Source organism: Molossus molossus, unplaced genomic scaffold (assembly GCF_014108415.1).
Source record: "Molossus molossus isolate mMolMol1 unplaced genomic scaffold, mMolMol1.p scaffold_m16_p_4, whole genome shotgun sequence".
Lineage (NCBI taxonomy): Eukaryota > Metazoa > Chordata > Mammalia > Chiroptera > Molossidae > Molossus > Molossus molossus.
In genome coordinates this window covers 76,937,919-76,955,301 of record NW_023425377.1, presented here as the reverse complement: position 1 = coordinate 76,955,301, position 17,383 = coordinate 76,937,919, and the positions used below count along the sequence as shown (strand labels likewise).

General features: G+C 44.3%; 1 protein-coding gene across 2 annotated transcripts in view; it reads right to left on the bottom strand.

The window, feature by feature from the left end:
• The window catches only part of MLLT1 (MLLT1 super elongation complex subunit), an 82,654-nt gene that overhangs the window by 48,740 nt on the left and 16,531 nt on the right, over positions 1-17,383 (bottom strand). The window contains exons 2-3 of one of the 2 annotated variants that reach the window (XM_036241021.1): positions 14,035-14,141; positions 11,523-11,605 (exon numbers count right to left, since the gene is read on the bottom strand). In XM_036241021.1, coding sequence (XP_036096914.1) covers positions 11,523-11,605; position 14,035 — 84 coding nt within the window. In that variant the 5' untranslated portion in view covers positions 14,036-14,141. The remainder of the gene's footprint in view (positions 1-11,522; positions 11,606-14,034; positions 14,142-17,383) is intronic. The other variant, XM_036241020.1, reaches the window with a different exon arrangement.

Here is a 17,383-nt window from a genome sequence, read left to right as displayed (position 1 = left end):
AGAACATCGAGCAGTCTCCCCCACTGGCCAAGATGGCGCAGGGGGAGGTCCTTACACTGAGCGCACCAAAAGCTAGAAAGATGAATGGGCAGGGCCCGAGTGCACCAAAAGCTAGCAAGGTAGTTGAATAAATGAAAAGCTTCCCCCTCCTTATCCCTGTAATAACTGCAGGCTTGAACGCAGAGGAGATGGTTTTGTTTTGTTTGTTTGTTTGTTTTTTATCCTCACCCGAGGACATTTTTCCATTTTTTGTACAGACAGAGTGGGAGGGAGAGAGAGGAAGAGAGAGAGAGAGAAACATCGATGTGAAAGGGACACATCGAGTGGCTGCCACCCGCACGACCAACCAGGGCCGGGGACAAACTGCAACCAAGGTACATGCCCTTAGTGGGAACCGAACCCAGGTCTCTCCGGACCGCAGGTGGGCGCTCTAACCGCTGAGCCAAACCGGCCAGGGCTTGTTTTGTTTTTTAATCCTCACCCAAGAATATGTTTTCATTGATTTTATTTATTTATTTATTTATTTATTTATTTATTTATTTATTTATTTGTTATCCTCACCCGAGAATATTTTTCCTTTTTTTTTTTTATATACAGATAGAGTGGGAGGGAGAGAGAGAGAGAAACATCGACGTGAAGGGACACATCGAGTGGCTGCCACCTGCGCAAGGGACAAACTGCAACCGAAGTACGTGCCCTTAGCGGGAACCGAACCCGGGTCTCTCCGGATCGCAGGCCGACGCTCTAACCGCTGAGCCAAACTGGCCAGGGCTGTTTTCATTGATTTTAGAGAGGAAGAGAGAGAGAGAGAGAGAGAGAGAGAGAGAGAGAGAGAGAGAGAGAGAAACATCAATTGGTTGCCTCTCATACATGCCCTGTCTGGTCATCAAACTCATAATTTACGTATGTGTCCTGACCAGGAATCAAACACACAACCTTTTGGTGTATGGGATTATGCTCCAACCAACTGAGCCACCTGGGCAGGGTGGGAAGATGGTCTTTGACAAAGAAGTCCACCTTTCTACCAGGTCACAGCACCTGAATAAACCTCTTTCCTTTTGCACCAGCACCTGTCTTACAAGTCTGGCTTTCACTGTAGCAGGAAGCGTGCACTTTCAGTTACACTATGAAAAAGGAAAGAACAGTATACCAGGAGGAAGAATATAAGGGAAGACCAAATTCAGATAGCAAAATCAGAGCAGATCACTCTGGGCTCTCCCATGTCATAAACTGTGAACCTTGGACTGGTTAATTTCTCTAATCTTCCATTTTCCCACCTGTAAAATGGAACCTACTCCTTTGTGGGGCTGTGTGAGGATTATGGGAGCTATTGTGTAAAATGCCTAACACTGCCTCTGGCCTAGGTTATCATTAAATACTGTTCTCAAGTTTAAAATTATCTGAGGTGTAGCAATATTATAAAAAACAAAAATCATAGTCATCTCAATAAATGCAGAAAAAGCATTTGACAAAATTCAACACGCTTTCATGATGAAAACACTTAACAAACTAGAAACAGAAGGAAACAACCTCAACATAATAAAAGCCATATATGAAAAACCCACAGCCAACATCACTCAATGATGAGAGACTAAAAGCTTCTCCTCTAAGACCAGGAACAAGAAGCCACCGCACATAGATGCCACTCTCAACACTTCTACACAACAGTCTTAGCCAGTATATAGGCAAGAAAAAAGAAAAACTAGGCAACCAAACTGGAAAGGAAGAGGTAAAATGAGCTCCGTTCAATGATGATATACTCTTATACGTAAAAAACCCTAAAAGCACACACAAAAATTGTTAGAACTAATACACAAATTAGCTTAGTTACAGGATACAAAATCACACACATATAAATCAGTTCCATTTCTGTATAGAAAAAAAAGGACAATGTGAATAGAGAATTAAAGCAATTCCACTTACAATAGCATCAAAAAGAATAAAATACTTAGGAATTATCTTAATCAAGGACATCAAAGATCTGTACAATGAAAACTACTAAACACCACTAAAAGAAATGATAGAAGACATAAATGGAAAAACATCTCATGTTCATGGATTTAAATACTTCATATTGTTAACATGTCAATACTATGCAAAGTAACCTAGATTAAATGCAATTCCTATAAAAATCCCCATGACATTTTCTGCAGAAATAGAAAAATTTACCTAAAGATTCATATGGAATCTCAAGGACCCAAATAATCAAAACAATCTTGAATAAAAAAAAAAATTTGAAAAAAGACTCAAAGTTTCTGAACTCAAAACTTACTATGAAGCTATGGTAATTAAAACACTGTGGTATTAGCATAAGGATGAGCATATAGGCCAATGGAATAGAAAACCCAGGAATAAATATTTATATACGTATATGGTCATTAAATGATTTTCAAAAAGGGTCACAAGACCATTTAAGAGAGAAAGAATAACCTTCTCAACAAATGGTGCTGAAACAACTGGATATCCACATCTACAGGAATGAAATTTAACCCTTACCTAACACTGTATCCAAAAATTAACTCAAAATGGACTAACACCTAAACATAGGAGCTTAAACTATAAAACTCTTCAAAGAAGACATAGGTCAAAAGCTTCATGACAATTAATATAGTAATGATTTCCTGGATATGACATAGGCAAGGCACAGGCAAGAAAAGGAAAAATAGACAAAATGAACTTCCTGAAAATTAAAAACTTTTATGCATCAAAGGACATAATTAACAGAATGAAAAGGTAACCTGAAAAATGGGAGAAAATATTTACAAATTATAAACCTGATAAGGGATTAACATCTAGAATATGAAGAGAACTCCTAAACTTCAACATCCAAAAACAACTCAATTCAAAAACAGGCAAAGAACTTGAACAGATATTTCTCCAAAGAATGTGCCCACTAAACACATAAACAGATGCTCACTAATTATTAGAGAAATGCAAATCAAAACCACAATGAGATACCATCTCACACATTATTATGGATAGTATCCAAAAAAAGAGAAAACGATTATGGACATGGATGTGGAGAAACTAGGTCCCTTGTGCACTGTTAGTAACAATGAAAACATTATCGCTGCTGTGGAAAACAGCACAGTAGTTCCTCAAAAATTAAAAAAAAAAATCTACCAGACCACCTAGTAATTGCACTTCTCAGTACATACCCAAAAGAACTGAAAGCAGGGTCTCAAGGAAATAATCTGTTTACTCATGATCATAGTAGCATTATTCATAGCATCTAAAATGTGGAAGTAGCCCGGCTGGTGTAGTTCAGTGGTTGAGCATCGATCCATGCATTAAGAGGTTGCAGGTTTGATTCCTGGTCAGGGCACATGCCCAAGTTGTAGGCCCAATCCCCTGTGGGTAGAACGCAGGAGGCATCCAATGTTCTCTCTCATTGATGCTTTTCTCTTTTTTTTAACAACAGCATTCTTTTTTTTTTCTTCCTTTATTGATTTGAGAGAGGAGGTGAGAGAGAAACATTGATGAGAGAGAACAGGCCGCTTCCTGCATGCCCACCACTGGGGATCGGGCCCACAATCTGGGCATGTGTCCTGACCAGAAATCGAACTGGCAACCTCTTGGTGCAGAGGTCGATGCTTAACCGCTGAGCCACACCAGCTGGACACTCTCACTGATGTTTCTATCTCTCTCTTCCTCCCCCTTCCTCTCTCTCCAAAAGCAAGAAAGCAAGAAAAAAAGCAAGCAAGCAAGCAAGCAAAAATAAATAAACAAACAAACAAATAAATAAATAAATAAAATAAAATAAAATAAAATAAAATAAAATAAAATAAAATAAAATGTGGAAGCAACCCAACTGTCCAGGATAGTTGGATGGATAACCAAATGTGATCCATCCACACAATGGACTAGTATTCAGCTTTAAAAACAAGGAATGAAGCATCGTCACACACTACACCATGAATGAACTTCCATACCTACCAGTATGATTATAACCAAACAAAAAAAAGTCAGAAAAATTACAAGCACTGAGAAACACATGAAGAAATAGGAACACTCATACTGCTGGTGGGAACATGAAATGATGCAGCCATTATAGCAAATAGTTCAACGATTCCTCAAAAATGTTCAACTCAGCCCTGGCCGGTTTGGCTCAGCGGTTAAAGCGTCAGCCCGCGGTCCAGAAAGACCCAGGTTCGGTTCCCGCTAAGGGCATGTACCTTGGTTGCAGTTTGTCCCCGGCCCTGGTTGGTTGTGCGGGTGGCAGCCACTCGATGTGTCTCTTTCGCGTCGATGTTTCTCTCTCTCTCTCTCTCTCTCTCTCTCTCTCTCTCTCTTCCTCTCTCCCCCTCCCACTCTATCTGAATAAAAAATGAAAAAAAAGGTCCTCGGGTGAGGAGTAAAAAAAAAAAAATGTTCAACTCAAATTACCATCTGACCTGGCAATTCCACTCCTAGGTATCCACCCAGAAGAACTGAAGACTGGAACTCAAACACATACATGCACAGAGTGGTGAAAACTTCTGAGTTGCCCAACAAGTTCACTCCCAGCTGATGTCGACCATGGCAACACTCTGCCTTATTTCATTTTATCAGACTGTAAATATGTGTCCTCCTGATATATTGAGTGCCATATTTTTTGCATTTTTGTGCTTTTTGTTGGTGCTTTTGCTATTTGAAATGGCTCCAGGCACAGTACTAAAGTGCAGTCTACAGTTCCTTATACAGGGGGCTATGACATACCTTACAAAGAAATTACATTTATTTTATCCTCACCCGAGGGTATTTTTCCATTTATCTTCAGATAGAGTGGGAGGGAAGGAGAGAGGGTGAGGGAGAGGGAGAGAGAGAAAGAGGGAGGTGGGGGAGGGGGAGAAGGAGAGAGAGGGAGAGAGAGGAATATTGATGTGAGAGAGACACATTAACTGGCTGCCTGCTGCATGACCCCAACCAGGGCTGGGGACTAATTGCAATTGAAGTATGTGCCCTTCACCAGAATTGAGCCTGTGACTCATTAGTCCACAAGCCTATGATCCAAACCGGCCAGGGCAAAAATACATTTTTTTATTTAAGCTTGGTTCGAGCATGAATTTTAGTGCTGTTGGATGAGTTCAATGTAAATGAATAAACAATGTATATTAAATAAGGTGCCCTTAAAACAGAAACACACATTACACAGGTTATCTACTGACCAGTTGATGAAAACATTATAACTAGATATTTGCAGGAAACCAACCCTATATTCTCCCTTGTAGCAATGATCCAGTTTTCACTAATTCAATGTTCATGATGACTTTACAGAATATAATTACTGCAAACAATGAGAATCAACTGTATATCTATGCAACAGAATGTTTTCAGCCAGAAAAAGGAATGAGGCCCTGATACATGCTAGAACACGGCTGAACCTAGAAAACATTACACTGAATGAAAGAAGTCCAACACAGTTAAGACACAAATTGTATATAATTCCTTTATTTATTTATTTATTTATTTTTTATCCTCAGCCGAGGACATTTTTTTGTTTTGTTTTTTTTTTCAGATAGAGTGGGGGGGGGGGGGGGAGAGAGAAACATCGACATGAAAGGGACACATTGAGTGATTGACACCCACACGACCAACCAGGGCTGGGGACAAACTGCAACCAAGGTACATGCCCTTAGTGGGAACTGAACCGGGTCTCTCTGGACCACAGGCCGAAGCTCTAACTGCTGAGCAAAACCGGCCAGGGCTATAATTCCTTTTATATGAAATATCTAGAATAGGTAAATCCATAGAATAGAAAGCAGATTAGAGGATGCCAGAAAGGGGGGGGGAGAGAATGAGGAGATGAAAATTTTGAAACTAGAGGCAGTGGTTGCACAATATTGTGAAGGCACTAAACACCAATGAACTGTACACTTTTAAATGGTTAAGTGTATGTTATGTGAATTTCACCTCAATAATTTTTTTTTTGTAATTGTAGTCTCACAGAAAAACATTTGATCTTTGTCCCCATTTCCTGCCACAGATCTCCTAAAACCCTTGGGATTTTCTGCGTGACAGGGATGACCGGGCATCTTTTGTTCTAATGAGGTGACTTTTGGTGGGCCCCTAGACAGCCTTGGGATGGGGCTGGTCCCCAGAAAGACCAAACCTTGATTAGAAGCTCAGAACTTTCAGCCCCACCTTCAACCTCCAGGGATGGGAGAAGGGCAGGGGATTGAGTTAATCATCAATGGCCAATGATGTAATCAATTATATCTTCATAATAGAGCCTTCATAAAAAACCCTAAACAACAGGTTTCGGAGACCTTCCTCGTACGTGACCACATGCAGGAGCTGGGAGGGTGGTGCACCTGCAACCTCTGCAGCCCTGCCCATACCTTGCCCCATGCATCTCTTCTTTTTGGCTTTTCTGAGTTGTATCCCCTATAATAAATGAGCAACAGTAAGTAAAATGCTTATTAGAGTTTTGTGACCTGTTCTAGCAAATTATGAGACCTTAGAAGGGGTTTGTGGGAACCTCTAATTTACAGAAGTGGAGGCGGTCCTGTGGGGCTGAGCCTTTACTCTGTAGGGTCTGCAGTAACTCCAGTCGAATGGTATGAGAAGTGAATGAAGTGCTGGATACCGTTCCAGTACCTGGAGAATCAGAGAACTGGAGAAGTTTTGGAAAAGGCAGGGCACATTTGGTTTTAGAAGGAAAACAAACCCTCTCACTTGGTGGCAGCAGTAGCATGAGTAAAAACAGCTCAATGATGCAAAAGGTTACTTTTGTAATCAGACAAAGCCCTGTCCTCATCTTTTTCCCCTTGGGGGAAAGGAATGGTTTATCTGTAAAAGTGCATCCTGCCAACAGGTCAAACAGAAAGTGTCCTCGGGTATGTTATGGTGACAAACATCATATAAAACAGAATTAATTCATTTCACAGTTGATGCCACATTCAGAGTCTAGTGCGTCTTAACACACCTCATGCTTACATGAGAAAGTGGCCTGCCTTTTCTGTCCTGACTGTAGATCCACCCTGTTTACCAGAGAAGCCAAAGTCATCTTTCTTCATCTCTGGAACCTTGACATCCTCTGGGCCTGAAAGCCTCCAAGGCTGCTATGTCCACTTACCTCTCTTATCCAGATTAACTGGAAAGAGGCAACACCACTTCAGCATCAACAATAACAATACAAATGTATGAAATGCATAATATGTGCTGTGTACTGGGGCCGGGACCTTACTGTACATCTCTCTGTGAATCTTCCTAACAGCCCTGAGAAGCAGACACAATTAGGAAGCACATCTCATGGAGACAGAGAAGTAACATGTACGCAGCCACTTCCACCTCAAAAATTCACTTACCTTACCTACAGGGGAAGAGTAAGTTGTGGCTAAAAACCAAATGCAACACTTGTCTACATTAGGGTAGAAATACCATCAGTGAATTCATTCACGATGACCCTGTTTCCAACACTACTCCAAACCTGTACAAGCTGCTTTTGCAATGAACCACTATTCACTTTTCCACAACTTTCTGATCTTTACAAAACTTCCAAAGCAGGGACCCACAATTAGACATTTGCCAAGTACAATACATAAAATCATACTGTCACCCAGATGTCAGCAAACACCAGAATTCATGAATAGCTATTGCTCTAGGTCAAACCTGTCTTAGGTGTGTATGCATATAGGACTACACACTCTGCTGGTTCAAATCCCAGCTCTGCAACTTACTGTGTGTCCTTGAGCCTGTGACTGAGTATTCAGGAGCTGGCTCCTTCATCCATAGACTGGGAACATCACCTTCCTCCAGGACTTGCCTAGAGACTAAGTAACCACTTAGCACAGTAAGCTAAGAACCCACTTAGTGACTTCACTTGTATCCCAGGCCCCTCGTGTGGTGGCCTCACCTCTGCGTGCTCTCAGTGCAGGGCCCACCTTATAGCTGAGGACAAAAGCACCACCAGGAATAGAGGACTCCAGCGAGCGGTGTGTAGAGCATAGTGTCCAGCATTCACCTGGGTGAGAGAAGACGCTGCAATTCTGAGAACAGGCTCACAGCGGCACTCTGGCCCCTGCTACACAGCTTCTACAGGAATTGGTAAGACCAGTAAACCTAAGAAAGTGACCTTTTTTTGTTACAAAAAAACCAGCCATCCGCCAACAGGATTCAAATGAAAACACATGCTGAAATCTGAAAAAACTACACCTAAAATGGGAAAATTTTGTTGAATTAAATTATACCTCAAGAAAATGGACCATGGAGAGTATTATCCTAAGCGAAACAAGCCAAGCAGAGAAAGACAAATATCACATGATCTCACTTATTTGTGGAATATAATGAACATAACAGTCTCAGGATCAGGGTAGACCCAGAGACATGGAAGTAGGGTACAAACGGACAACCCTCGGAAGAGGGGGTGGCGGGGAGAGATAAACCACAGAACTTATATGCATGTATGCATAACCGATGGACACGGGACAACAAAGCTGGGGATGGGTTGGGGGAAATGGGGAGAAGGGTGTCAATGGGGAAAAAAAGGAGAAACATCTGTAACAAAAATAAATTAATTAAAAAAAAAAAAACTTAAAAAATAAATAAATAAAATCCTAAAAAAGAAAAAAAAATAATGGACCAAAACAAAAACCATTAACCCAAAACCAGTTGCTGCCATGACTCCTGGATGCTCAGGGTGGTATGCACACATGCTCCCTATAAAGGGCAGCACCTCAGGGCCTTACAAAGGAACGAGACAGTTAAAGAGGGGCCCAGGGCCTTGCACTGCCCATGGAAGACACGCACAAGCACACAAACTGCACAATCCCCCAATAAGCAAGACCAAAGAACCTGAAAGAACGGGACACCCTTGGAGAGGCCCTCTGCCCCTCGATGCCCCAGTATATGTGAGAACGATGTACCCAGCAGGGACAAGTTCTATGGTCAGAGAGCCACCTATTCCCTTCCCTACCGGGACCAGGACATAAATGTAGAACACCTCAGGGACTCAGTACAGGAATCGCTCTGAAGTCTGGACACATAAACCAGGTGAACACTTCTCAGGTAAGGGTTGAGAGAAGTGCTACCCCAAGCAGTTGCCACTTCCCCAGGTGCCCCTTTTGAGGGAGCATCTGTGTGCCTCCCCACCATCCACATGAGAGGTCTGAGGCACTAACAGAGGCTGCAGAAGCCACCACAGAGGAAATTCCCAGCTAAGGCAGGAACACCAAGCACTCCACCTCTTTCCATTCTCTCAGGAGAATATGGAGACCAGCAAGGATCCCCTGGGCCAATAGAAGGGGCGTTAAGACCCACTCGCCACATCTTTGGTACTGTTCAGCTTTAACATGGCATCCCCTACCCCTGGGAGCAGCTGGAGCCTCCGAGCAGACCCCTGGGGACAGGAGGAAGTCGAGTGGACACTACCAGGGCCCTAGTGGACATTGCCAGAGAACAGGTGGCTGCACCATACCTCTGGGAGGGAGAGAAAAGTCTGCGTGTCAGAGACCAGACAGGTCTCAGGGAACACAAAAGCTCATTGATCTGTGGAACCCAAAATTGCTCCTAAGCTTCAAAGGAATTTAATAGAAACTCAGAGATAAGCTTAACTGGCTTCAAAAACTCCATCACCACCGCTCACAACGAGAGTACCACTGTGCAGGAATGCTGGTGTTTTCTGCAGATGGACTGCCTCCCCCACCACCCAGGGAGCTACTTTCATCATCCCTTTCCACAAGTTCTCCACAAGGAGTCCTCAGCATCAATTCCTCTGCCTCCATACTCCCTGGTCTGGCCTCCCTATGCAGGTCTTTGGAAGACTGCCCTCCAAAGGGTGCAGCATCTCCTCTGCATCTCCCCAGATGCCCTGCTGAAACGACATAACAGTGCCTTTGCCTGCAGATAGGCTGGACTCTGTTCTCAACGGCCAGTAATTGGGACTCGCAGGCCTTAATTCCACAAAAGCCTTGGGCGACCCATGCTTCTCAGAAGTGGGTCCCAGAGGGTCATGGAGTTGAATCCCACTTTGCTGTACTTGCTAAACTATCCCTCAGCTCCCAATGGGGCAGCACACCTGAGTGCCATTCCCAGAGGCCCTCAATACCAGGTGGTTTGCAGAACAGCCAGGTATGAACAAGGGACTCATTAAGGGAGTGGTGGCATCTACAGGCCACACAGGGAGATCTCCTTCTTGAAAAACAGCAGAGCTGCCTGCAGCCAGTCTAGCTGTACTTGTGAAAAAGTACCCAACCATGGCCAAGCCACCTCCAAGCCAGAAAGGGTCACCATGGCCTCTTGGTGGCATCTGTGAGAAGCAGCAGAAGCAGGTTGCAGGAAGAGACTTCAATTTTAATTATTAGGCTTTTAAAAAATCTAAAACTATGGTCTGAATGTGTTCCCCCTAAAATCCATATGCTGAAATCCTAACCCCCAAAGGTGATAGTGTTAGGAGGTGGGGCCTCTGGGAGGTGATTATGTCCTGAGGGTAGAGCCCCCATAAATGGGATTAGTGCCTTTATTAAAGAGACCCCTCAGCCTTGGTCAGTGGTTAGAGCATCGGCCCGCTGACCGAAGTCATGGGTTCAATTCCTGATCAAGGGCACATACCTGGGTTGCACATACCTGGGCTCGTTGGGGTCGTGTGAGAGGCAACCTAACAATATGTCTCTCTCACATTGATGTTTCTCCCCCCCCTCCCCCACTCTCTTCTACTCTATCAAAAAATCAATGGAAAATACCTCAGGTGAGGATTAACAACAACAACAAAAAAAAAACAGAGACCCTATGGAGCACTCATCCCTTCCTCCATATAAGGACACAGAAAGAAGTCTGTGACTAGGAAAAGGGGATAGCACCCTGATCTTGGACTTCCAGCCTCCAGAACTATGAGCAATAAACTTCCATTGTTTATAAGCCACCCAGTTTGTAATATTTGGTTATAGTAGCCCAAATGGATGAACAGTTGTCAACATACATTCAATGTGAATGTTTAGAAAACATACATGAAGAAAAATGAAACAAAAATGTCTTATAATCCTACCACCCAGATTAGCTGTTAACGTTTTTAATTTATACAGTAATTCCTTTTTTCTATGTTGTGTTTATTGGTGGAAAAAATTCCACTAATATACACATAAGTTGCTTCTTCATTTAACAATATTAAAAACTCCCCTCCCCTACCCCAGGTCATCAAAGAACCCATTCAGGAGATGCACCATAACTTTAACTGATCGCCTGTTGTCAGACATTTAGGTAATTTCCAGGTCTTCACCACTAGTCATAGCCCAGTGACTAACACCCTAGACCATTCACAGAATCTAGGCCTGTCATGGAATGTCACTGCTGACTTAAGGATTGAACACACTTTCAGATGATCCCCAGAGAAGCCACACCCACTTGCACTCCCACCTGCCATCAGGGTGCCCATTTCCCCAGCCCCCATCCTCCACGGGAGAGGCGGAAACACTTTGCCCACCAGTGCTCTAGTGTGGACATCTCTACCACCAGTGATCCCAGCATGCCATCACCCGTGTGTCACTGATTCTATTTCCTCCTTTGTGAATTGTGTGTCCTTCCTGTTGCCACTTCCAGGATCCTACCTTGTTTTTGAAGTACACCTCGATGGGCATGATGAAGCCAGCATAACCCGACTCCTCCACTTTGTACGGGGGCTCCTTACACACTAAAAAGAAAGGGAAAATGCATCTGTCAGCTTCCTGACTGATTAAAGGCCCAGCCACCAGCAGCAGTAGGCCCACCACCCTCTGTGCCTCCTCTCATTGGCCCCACAGGACCATGGCTTTTCAGGAAGCCAGCTCCCCCTGTGAGTATTAAATCCCATGCCCAATTCCATGCCAAAGAGGTCATGGGGAATCAAAGGAGCAGAGGAGAAGAAAGGTGACCCTGACACGCCATGGTGGGAGAATGGGAAAGGGCATGAGATTAGCTAAGGCAGAATAGACAGTGCTGGCCACAGGTCACACAAGCTAAACTGACTCAGGGCAGTGAGTGTGACACATGTGGAGTGGGAGACTGTGGGAGACCATGGGAGACCAGGCAGGACAGTGTACTCTACGGCATCCACCTGCTTCCACTGCTCACTCAAACATGTAAACTGATGCCAGGAAATGGAGATAGCTTGGTCTCAGCTGGAACTCTCTCCTGGGTCCATTTTAACACCCAACAAAAGCATTCCCAGGTGTCTGAGTGATGTGAACAGAGACTCGTTAACCGCAGAATTTTTTTTTTTAAGTTGAAACTAGAACAGCAAAGTACAAGTAAAATAATCTCCCACAATCTTACCCTCCAGAATGCACGGACAATGTTTTGACACATATGCTATCACTATGCAAGAAATGTGAAAATACTGTTCTCCCACCTTTAAGAAAAAAATCAGAACAGTACAGATCAAATCACCCCTGTTCTCCACACCTCCATCTCCAGAGGCAACCATTACTGGAAGAAAAAATCCTGCCAATTGTTAAAAACCTTTATGCACCTATATGTTATCAGTCAGATAATGTTTAAATAGTCCAGAAATTGCTGAAAAACAGTACATGAAATGTAATGAAACATGAGTCTCCTAATTTATAACATTTTAAGACTTTTCTTTTAAAAATATATTTTCAGCTCTCAAATATTCCATCTATTATCATGTATCTCAAATATCTCATGTATCTCATCTATCAAAAAAAAAAAACTGGCAGGCAGGGTAGGCTTGAGGTTCTTGACTGTCCAGAGCAGAGCTGGCCAGACAGCTTTGTATGGACCCCAGTTTGCAAACCCCAGGGGAGCAGGGGCTTGTGGCTCAGGCTTGGAAAACCTGTACCAGCCCCAGAGATGGGAGCTGTCTTGGGTAACCTCGGCCCTGAATCTCTATTCCAGCCAGTCCTCTTCTGCTCCTTGGATATCCTCCACAGGTACCAGAAGGGCACCTCAAATGCAGCCTGCCCCAAGCCATCTATTCCTCCCTCCCTAAACCTGCACCTCCTCCAGGGTCCCACAGCTCAGAACCCAGGCTGTCCACCACTCACGCAAGGAATGAGGACTCACAGACTCCTACATCTCCCACAGATCACCATTAGCTCCACCTCCATATTGCTATGGAATGCACCCCACTGCCTAGCACTCTAGTGCTTCACTAGCCGTTCTGCCTCAGGCTCACTACTAAGCATCAGGAATGATCATTCTGAACTGCAAACCTGACTGTCCCCTGATGGCTTCCCACTGCCCTCAGGACCAACTATGAGCCCCTCAAGGGGGCCTCCAGAGCACTTCATCACCTCCAGCCTCATCTCTTCCTAGCCCGACCTAAGATTCAACCCCACTGAAACTCTCAGATCATTTCCTCCAGGACCCCTGCTCTGAGCCCCAACCCCCATTTTCAAGTCATAGTTCCCTATCACAGGACTCCAGTGCCCTGTGTCATTCAATCACAGGACTTTCATGCTTAGCTCTGGCCATCTTTCTCAATCCTTATATCAGGTCTGTCTCATTCACTGTCACATCCCCGGGGCCACACCTTTCAAACACATTCAACAAGAACATGTCAAATACTGCTGAGAGGGCAACATGCCATGCCTCCCTCAGATTCTGCACCAAAGTAAGGGGATGGACGAGGAGCAGGAAGTAACCTGGACAGGAAGGCCAAGTTATGGCCTGCCTCTCTCTGAGCTTCTGGATCCTGTTTGAGCAGACCAAGGGAGCAAGTGGGGTCTCTCCAGCTGCATAAAATCTGTCTGCATAGTGCTTTGCCCAACTCCACCAATCACGAGCCCCCTGCAGCCTGCCCTCTAAGCCCAAGTCTAGCACAGGGATGGACACCTGGCAAGCACCCAAATACTTGTTAAATTCATCTGAATCCAGGAAGGAAAGTGGAAGCAGAGCAGAGAGGAAGGGTGCCTGCCTTCACTGTACAATCCCCCACAGCAGAGGGACACATGAAAGGAGAGGCAAGGGAGGGGTCTGCGGATTTGCTCCCAACTCCACCCCCCTGACCTTGTATTCCCCACCCAGTCTAACTCCCTTCCATCATCAAGTCCCAAGTCAGAGCCCACCTCCTAGCAAAGACAGATCTGGCTTCCCTTGGTCTCTGACTTCCAGGTCACTTACTTCTGCTGAGGGCAGTTATCTTTCCAAGAGTACATGTCACTCCCTGGCTGGTGTGCCTCAGTTGGTTGGGCGTGGTCCCATGCACTGAAAGGTTGCCGGTTCAATTCCTGGTAAAGGCACATGCCTGGGTTGTGGGCTTGATCCCCAATAGGGTATATGTAGGAGGCAGGTGATTGATGTTTCACCCTCACATCAATGTTTCTCTCTCTCTCTAGAAAATTTAAAAAAATTAAAAAATAAAAAGTACATGTCACATCTGATCTCCATGTCTCTATCAGACTACAAACTCTCTGAATGAAGAGATCCTGCTGTGTGTTTCTCAGTATCTCACCAAAGGCCTATCAGAGACAGGGAAGAGAGAGACCAAGCAGATGCCCACAGAAACCAAAGTAAGACAAATACAATAGGAAACAGAGTCAGTAGAGTGAAGAGGGGAGGGAGGTAATGTAAGCAGTGGAGAAATTTGTAAGGAAAAAAGTGAATGAGACCATTTTGGGCAGGGAAATAGGAAAAGGAAGCTGCAGCCCAGAACATGCCATGGGGGCACTGCAAGGCAGGCAAGAGCCCCACTGGTGCCAGGTCCCCAAAAGGCTAGGGTTATGGCACCTACAGATTCAGTAAAGAGCAGGAGAGAAGCTGGAAAAGGGAAAGGGAGTGACTGCTAATGATGGGCAAGAAGTTTATTTGTGGGGTAATAAAAATGTTCCGGAATGAGAGAGTAGTGATGGTTACACAACTTTATGAATATATTAAAAGCACTGAATTGTACATATCAAAGGAGAGAATTTTATCATGTGTAACTTATTTTATTTATTTATTTTTTTGTGGTACGTGCCCCTAGCAGGAACTGAACCCGAGACTCTCTGGTCCACAGGCCGACGCTCAACCGCTGAGCCAAACTGGCCAGGGTAATTTTACTAAAGCAGTTATTTAAAAACAAAAAAGATAAATGGAGAGGCTGTACTTGAACAACAGTCCTGGGAATTCATCCCGCCACCCACCACCATCCCAGGCATAAGCAGTTTCAAGCTTCCCTCTGGGGATATCCAGGTGATTCCATGTCTCAGGAGAAGTCAACTGTCTGGAGGAAGCTAAAGCCTATGGGATGAAACCTGGACCCAGCCCTGGCCAGTTTGGCTTAGCGGTTAGAACATCAGCCTGTGGTTCAGAGAGACCCGGGTTTGGTTCCCGCTAAGGGCATGTACTTTGGTTGCAGTTTGTCCCTGGCCCTGGTTGGGTCGTGCGGGTGGCAGCCACTCGATGTGTCCCTTTCATGTTGCTGTTTCTCTCTCTCTTTCTCTCTGTCCCTCCTGCTCTATCTGAATAAAAAATGGAAAAAAGTCCTTGGGTGAGAATAAAAAAAAACAAAACTGGACCCAGAGTAAAGCCCTCCTCATTTAGGAAATTGGGAGGCCCATCTCCTTAACTAGAAGCCTGCTGGTCAAAAGAACCCACCCTACTCTAAATAGTGCTCAAATAAGGCACTGGCCCGGTTGTTCAATTGTTGGGAGCACTGTTCCATACACCAAAAGGTTGCGGGTTTGATTCCTGGTCAGGGCACATACCTAGGTTGCCAGGGAGCGTACAGGAGGCAACTCAGGAATGTTTCTCTCACATCTATGTTTCTCTCTCTCTTCTTCCCCCACTTCCTCTCTCTCTTAAAAAAAAAAATCAATAAAAACATATCCTTGAGTGAGGATTAAAAATAATAATATGGCCGGTGTGGCTCAATGAATTGAGCATCGTCCCATGGACTGAGAGCTCCTGGTTTGATTCCCAGCCAGGGCACATGCCTGGGTTTCGGGCTCAATTCCCAGTAGGGGGTGTGCAGGAGGTAGCCAACTGATATTTCTCTTTCACACTGATGTTTCTATCTATCTCTCCCTTCCTCTCTAAAAAATCAATAAAAACATAATTTAAAATAGTAGTAATGCTCAATAAGAATTCCCACCTGCAGGAGTCCAAGGAGACAGGAATGATTTAAAAGACCACAGGAAAACTTGGAAAAAGAAAAAACAAAAACAAGAAAGACACTAGAGTCATTGTCCTCAGGTCCAAGATATGCCCCAGAATAAAAAGATTATTTTAAAAAGGAAAATGAAGGAATAAGACAGGGCTTTTGGTACAAATATAGCACTTACGATTTTTTAATTTGGTGCAAAGACCAAAAAAAAGCTAATAAAATTTCCCAGGACGTAGAGCAAAATGACATTTGGAAAAAAAAAAGATGAGACATGAAGAAACAATTCAGCAGATTAAATAAACGCTAACAGCAGCTAATATTTATAATACTCCTACTGTGTGAAAGGCACTATTTTCAGCATTTGGTACATATTAATTTAATCCTTGTAACAACCTTGAGACAGATACAATTGTTTCCATTTCACAAATAAACATTTAGACATAGAGAAATAATATGCATCCTAGTAGAAAACAGATAAAATAAATAAATGAAAAGAAATAGAAGAAAACTTTCTGGAGCTAAATGAAGGACATCACAGACAAAAAAGACCCTAGGATTTCCGGTCACAATGGTGGCGCAGATAAACGCAGTATCGCATCGTCCCACAACCACATCAAAGTTACAACTAAACTACAGAACAACCATTATTCAAGACCACCTGAAATCAAGCTGAATCAAAGTCCTACAACTACTGAATTAAAAAAGCAGGCACATCGAGACTGGTAGGAGGGGCAGAAGTGGACGGGCTGGTCCCACACCCACGTGTGGGATAAAAATCAGGTGGGACACCTCGGCTGTGAAGGTCCTCCCTGAGGACTGAGGGGTCCCTGCCCCACACCAGGCACCCCGCTCAGGGTTCCAGTGCCAGGAAGAGAAGTCCCCATAATTACTAGCTGGAAAAACCAGCGGGAACTGAGGCTCAGAAGGCTGAGGCGGTTGGAGCCCCAGGTAGCTCCACTTATAGAGCCCGTGCACAGACATATCGGACTCACTCCCTCTAAGCTTGGAGTGGAGGCAGCTAAAGGGGTGCCAGAGCCATACAGGGAAGAACAGAGCTGTCTGGCATTGGAGCATGGGCTGGAGAGGGGGCTTTCTCCGGGACAGACATGCTGTCAAGACGCTTTTGTTCCTTTGGTGAGTTCTTCTCTGGGGAGCACAGATGCCATATCTGGGATTCCAGCAACCTGTCTCATACTGGTTGCCCCGCCCTGGTGATTCCCTGAGGCCCCGCCCCGCCCCACCCATCTTTCAGGCCCACCCAAGCTGTTGCCACTCGCTTAACCATACGATTGGCCTGTCTTGGATCTTGCTTCAGGTTTTCCTAAATTATTTCAAACAAGCAGCATCTGGTCTCAGATAGCCCCATACCTCTCGTTAGGTAATACA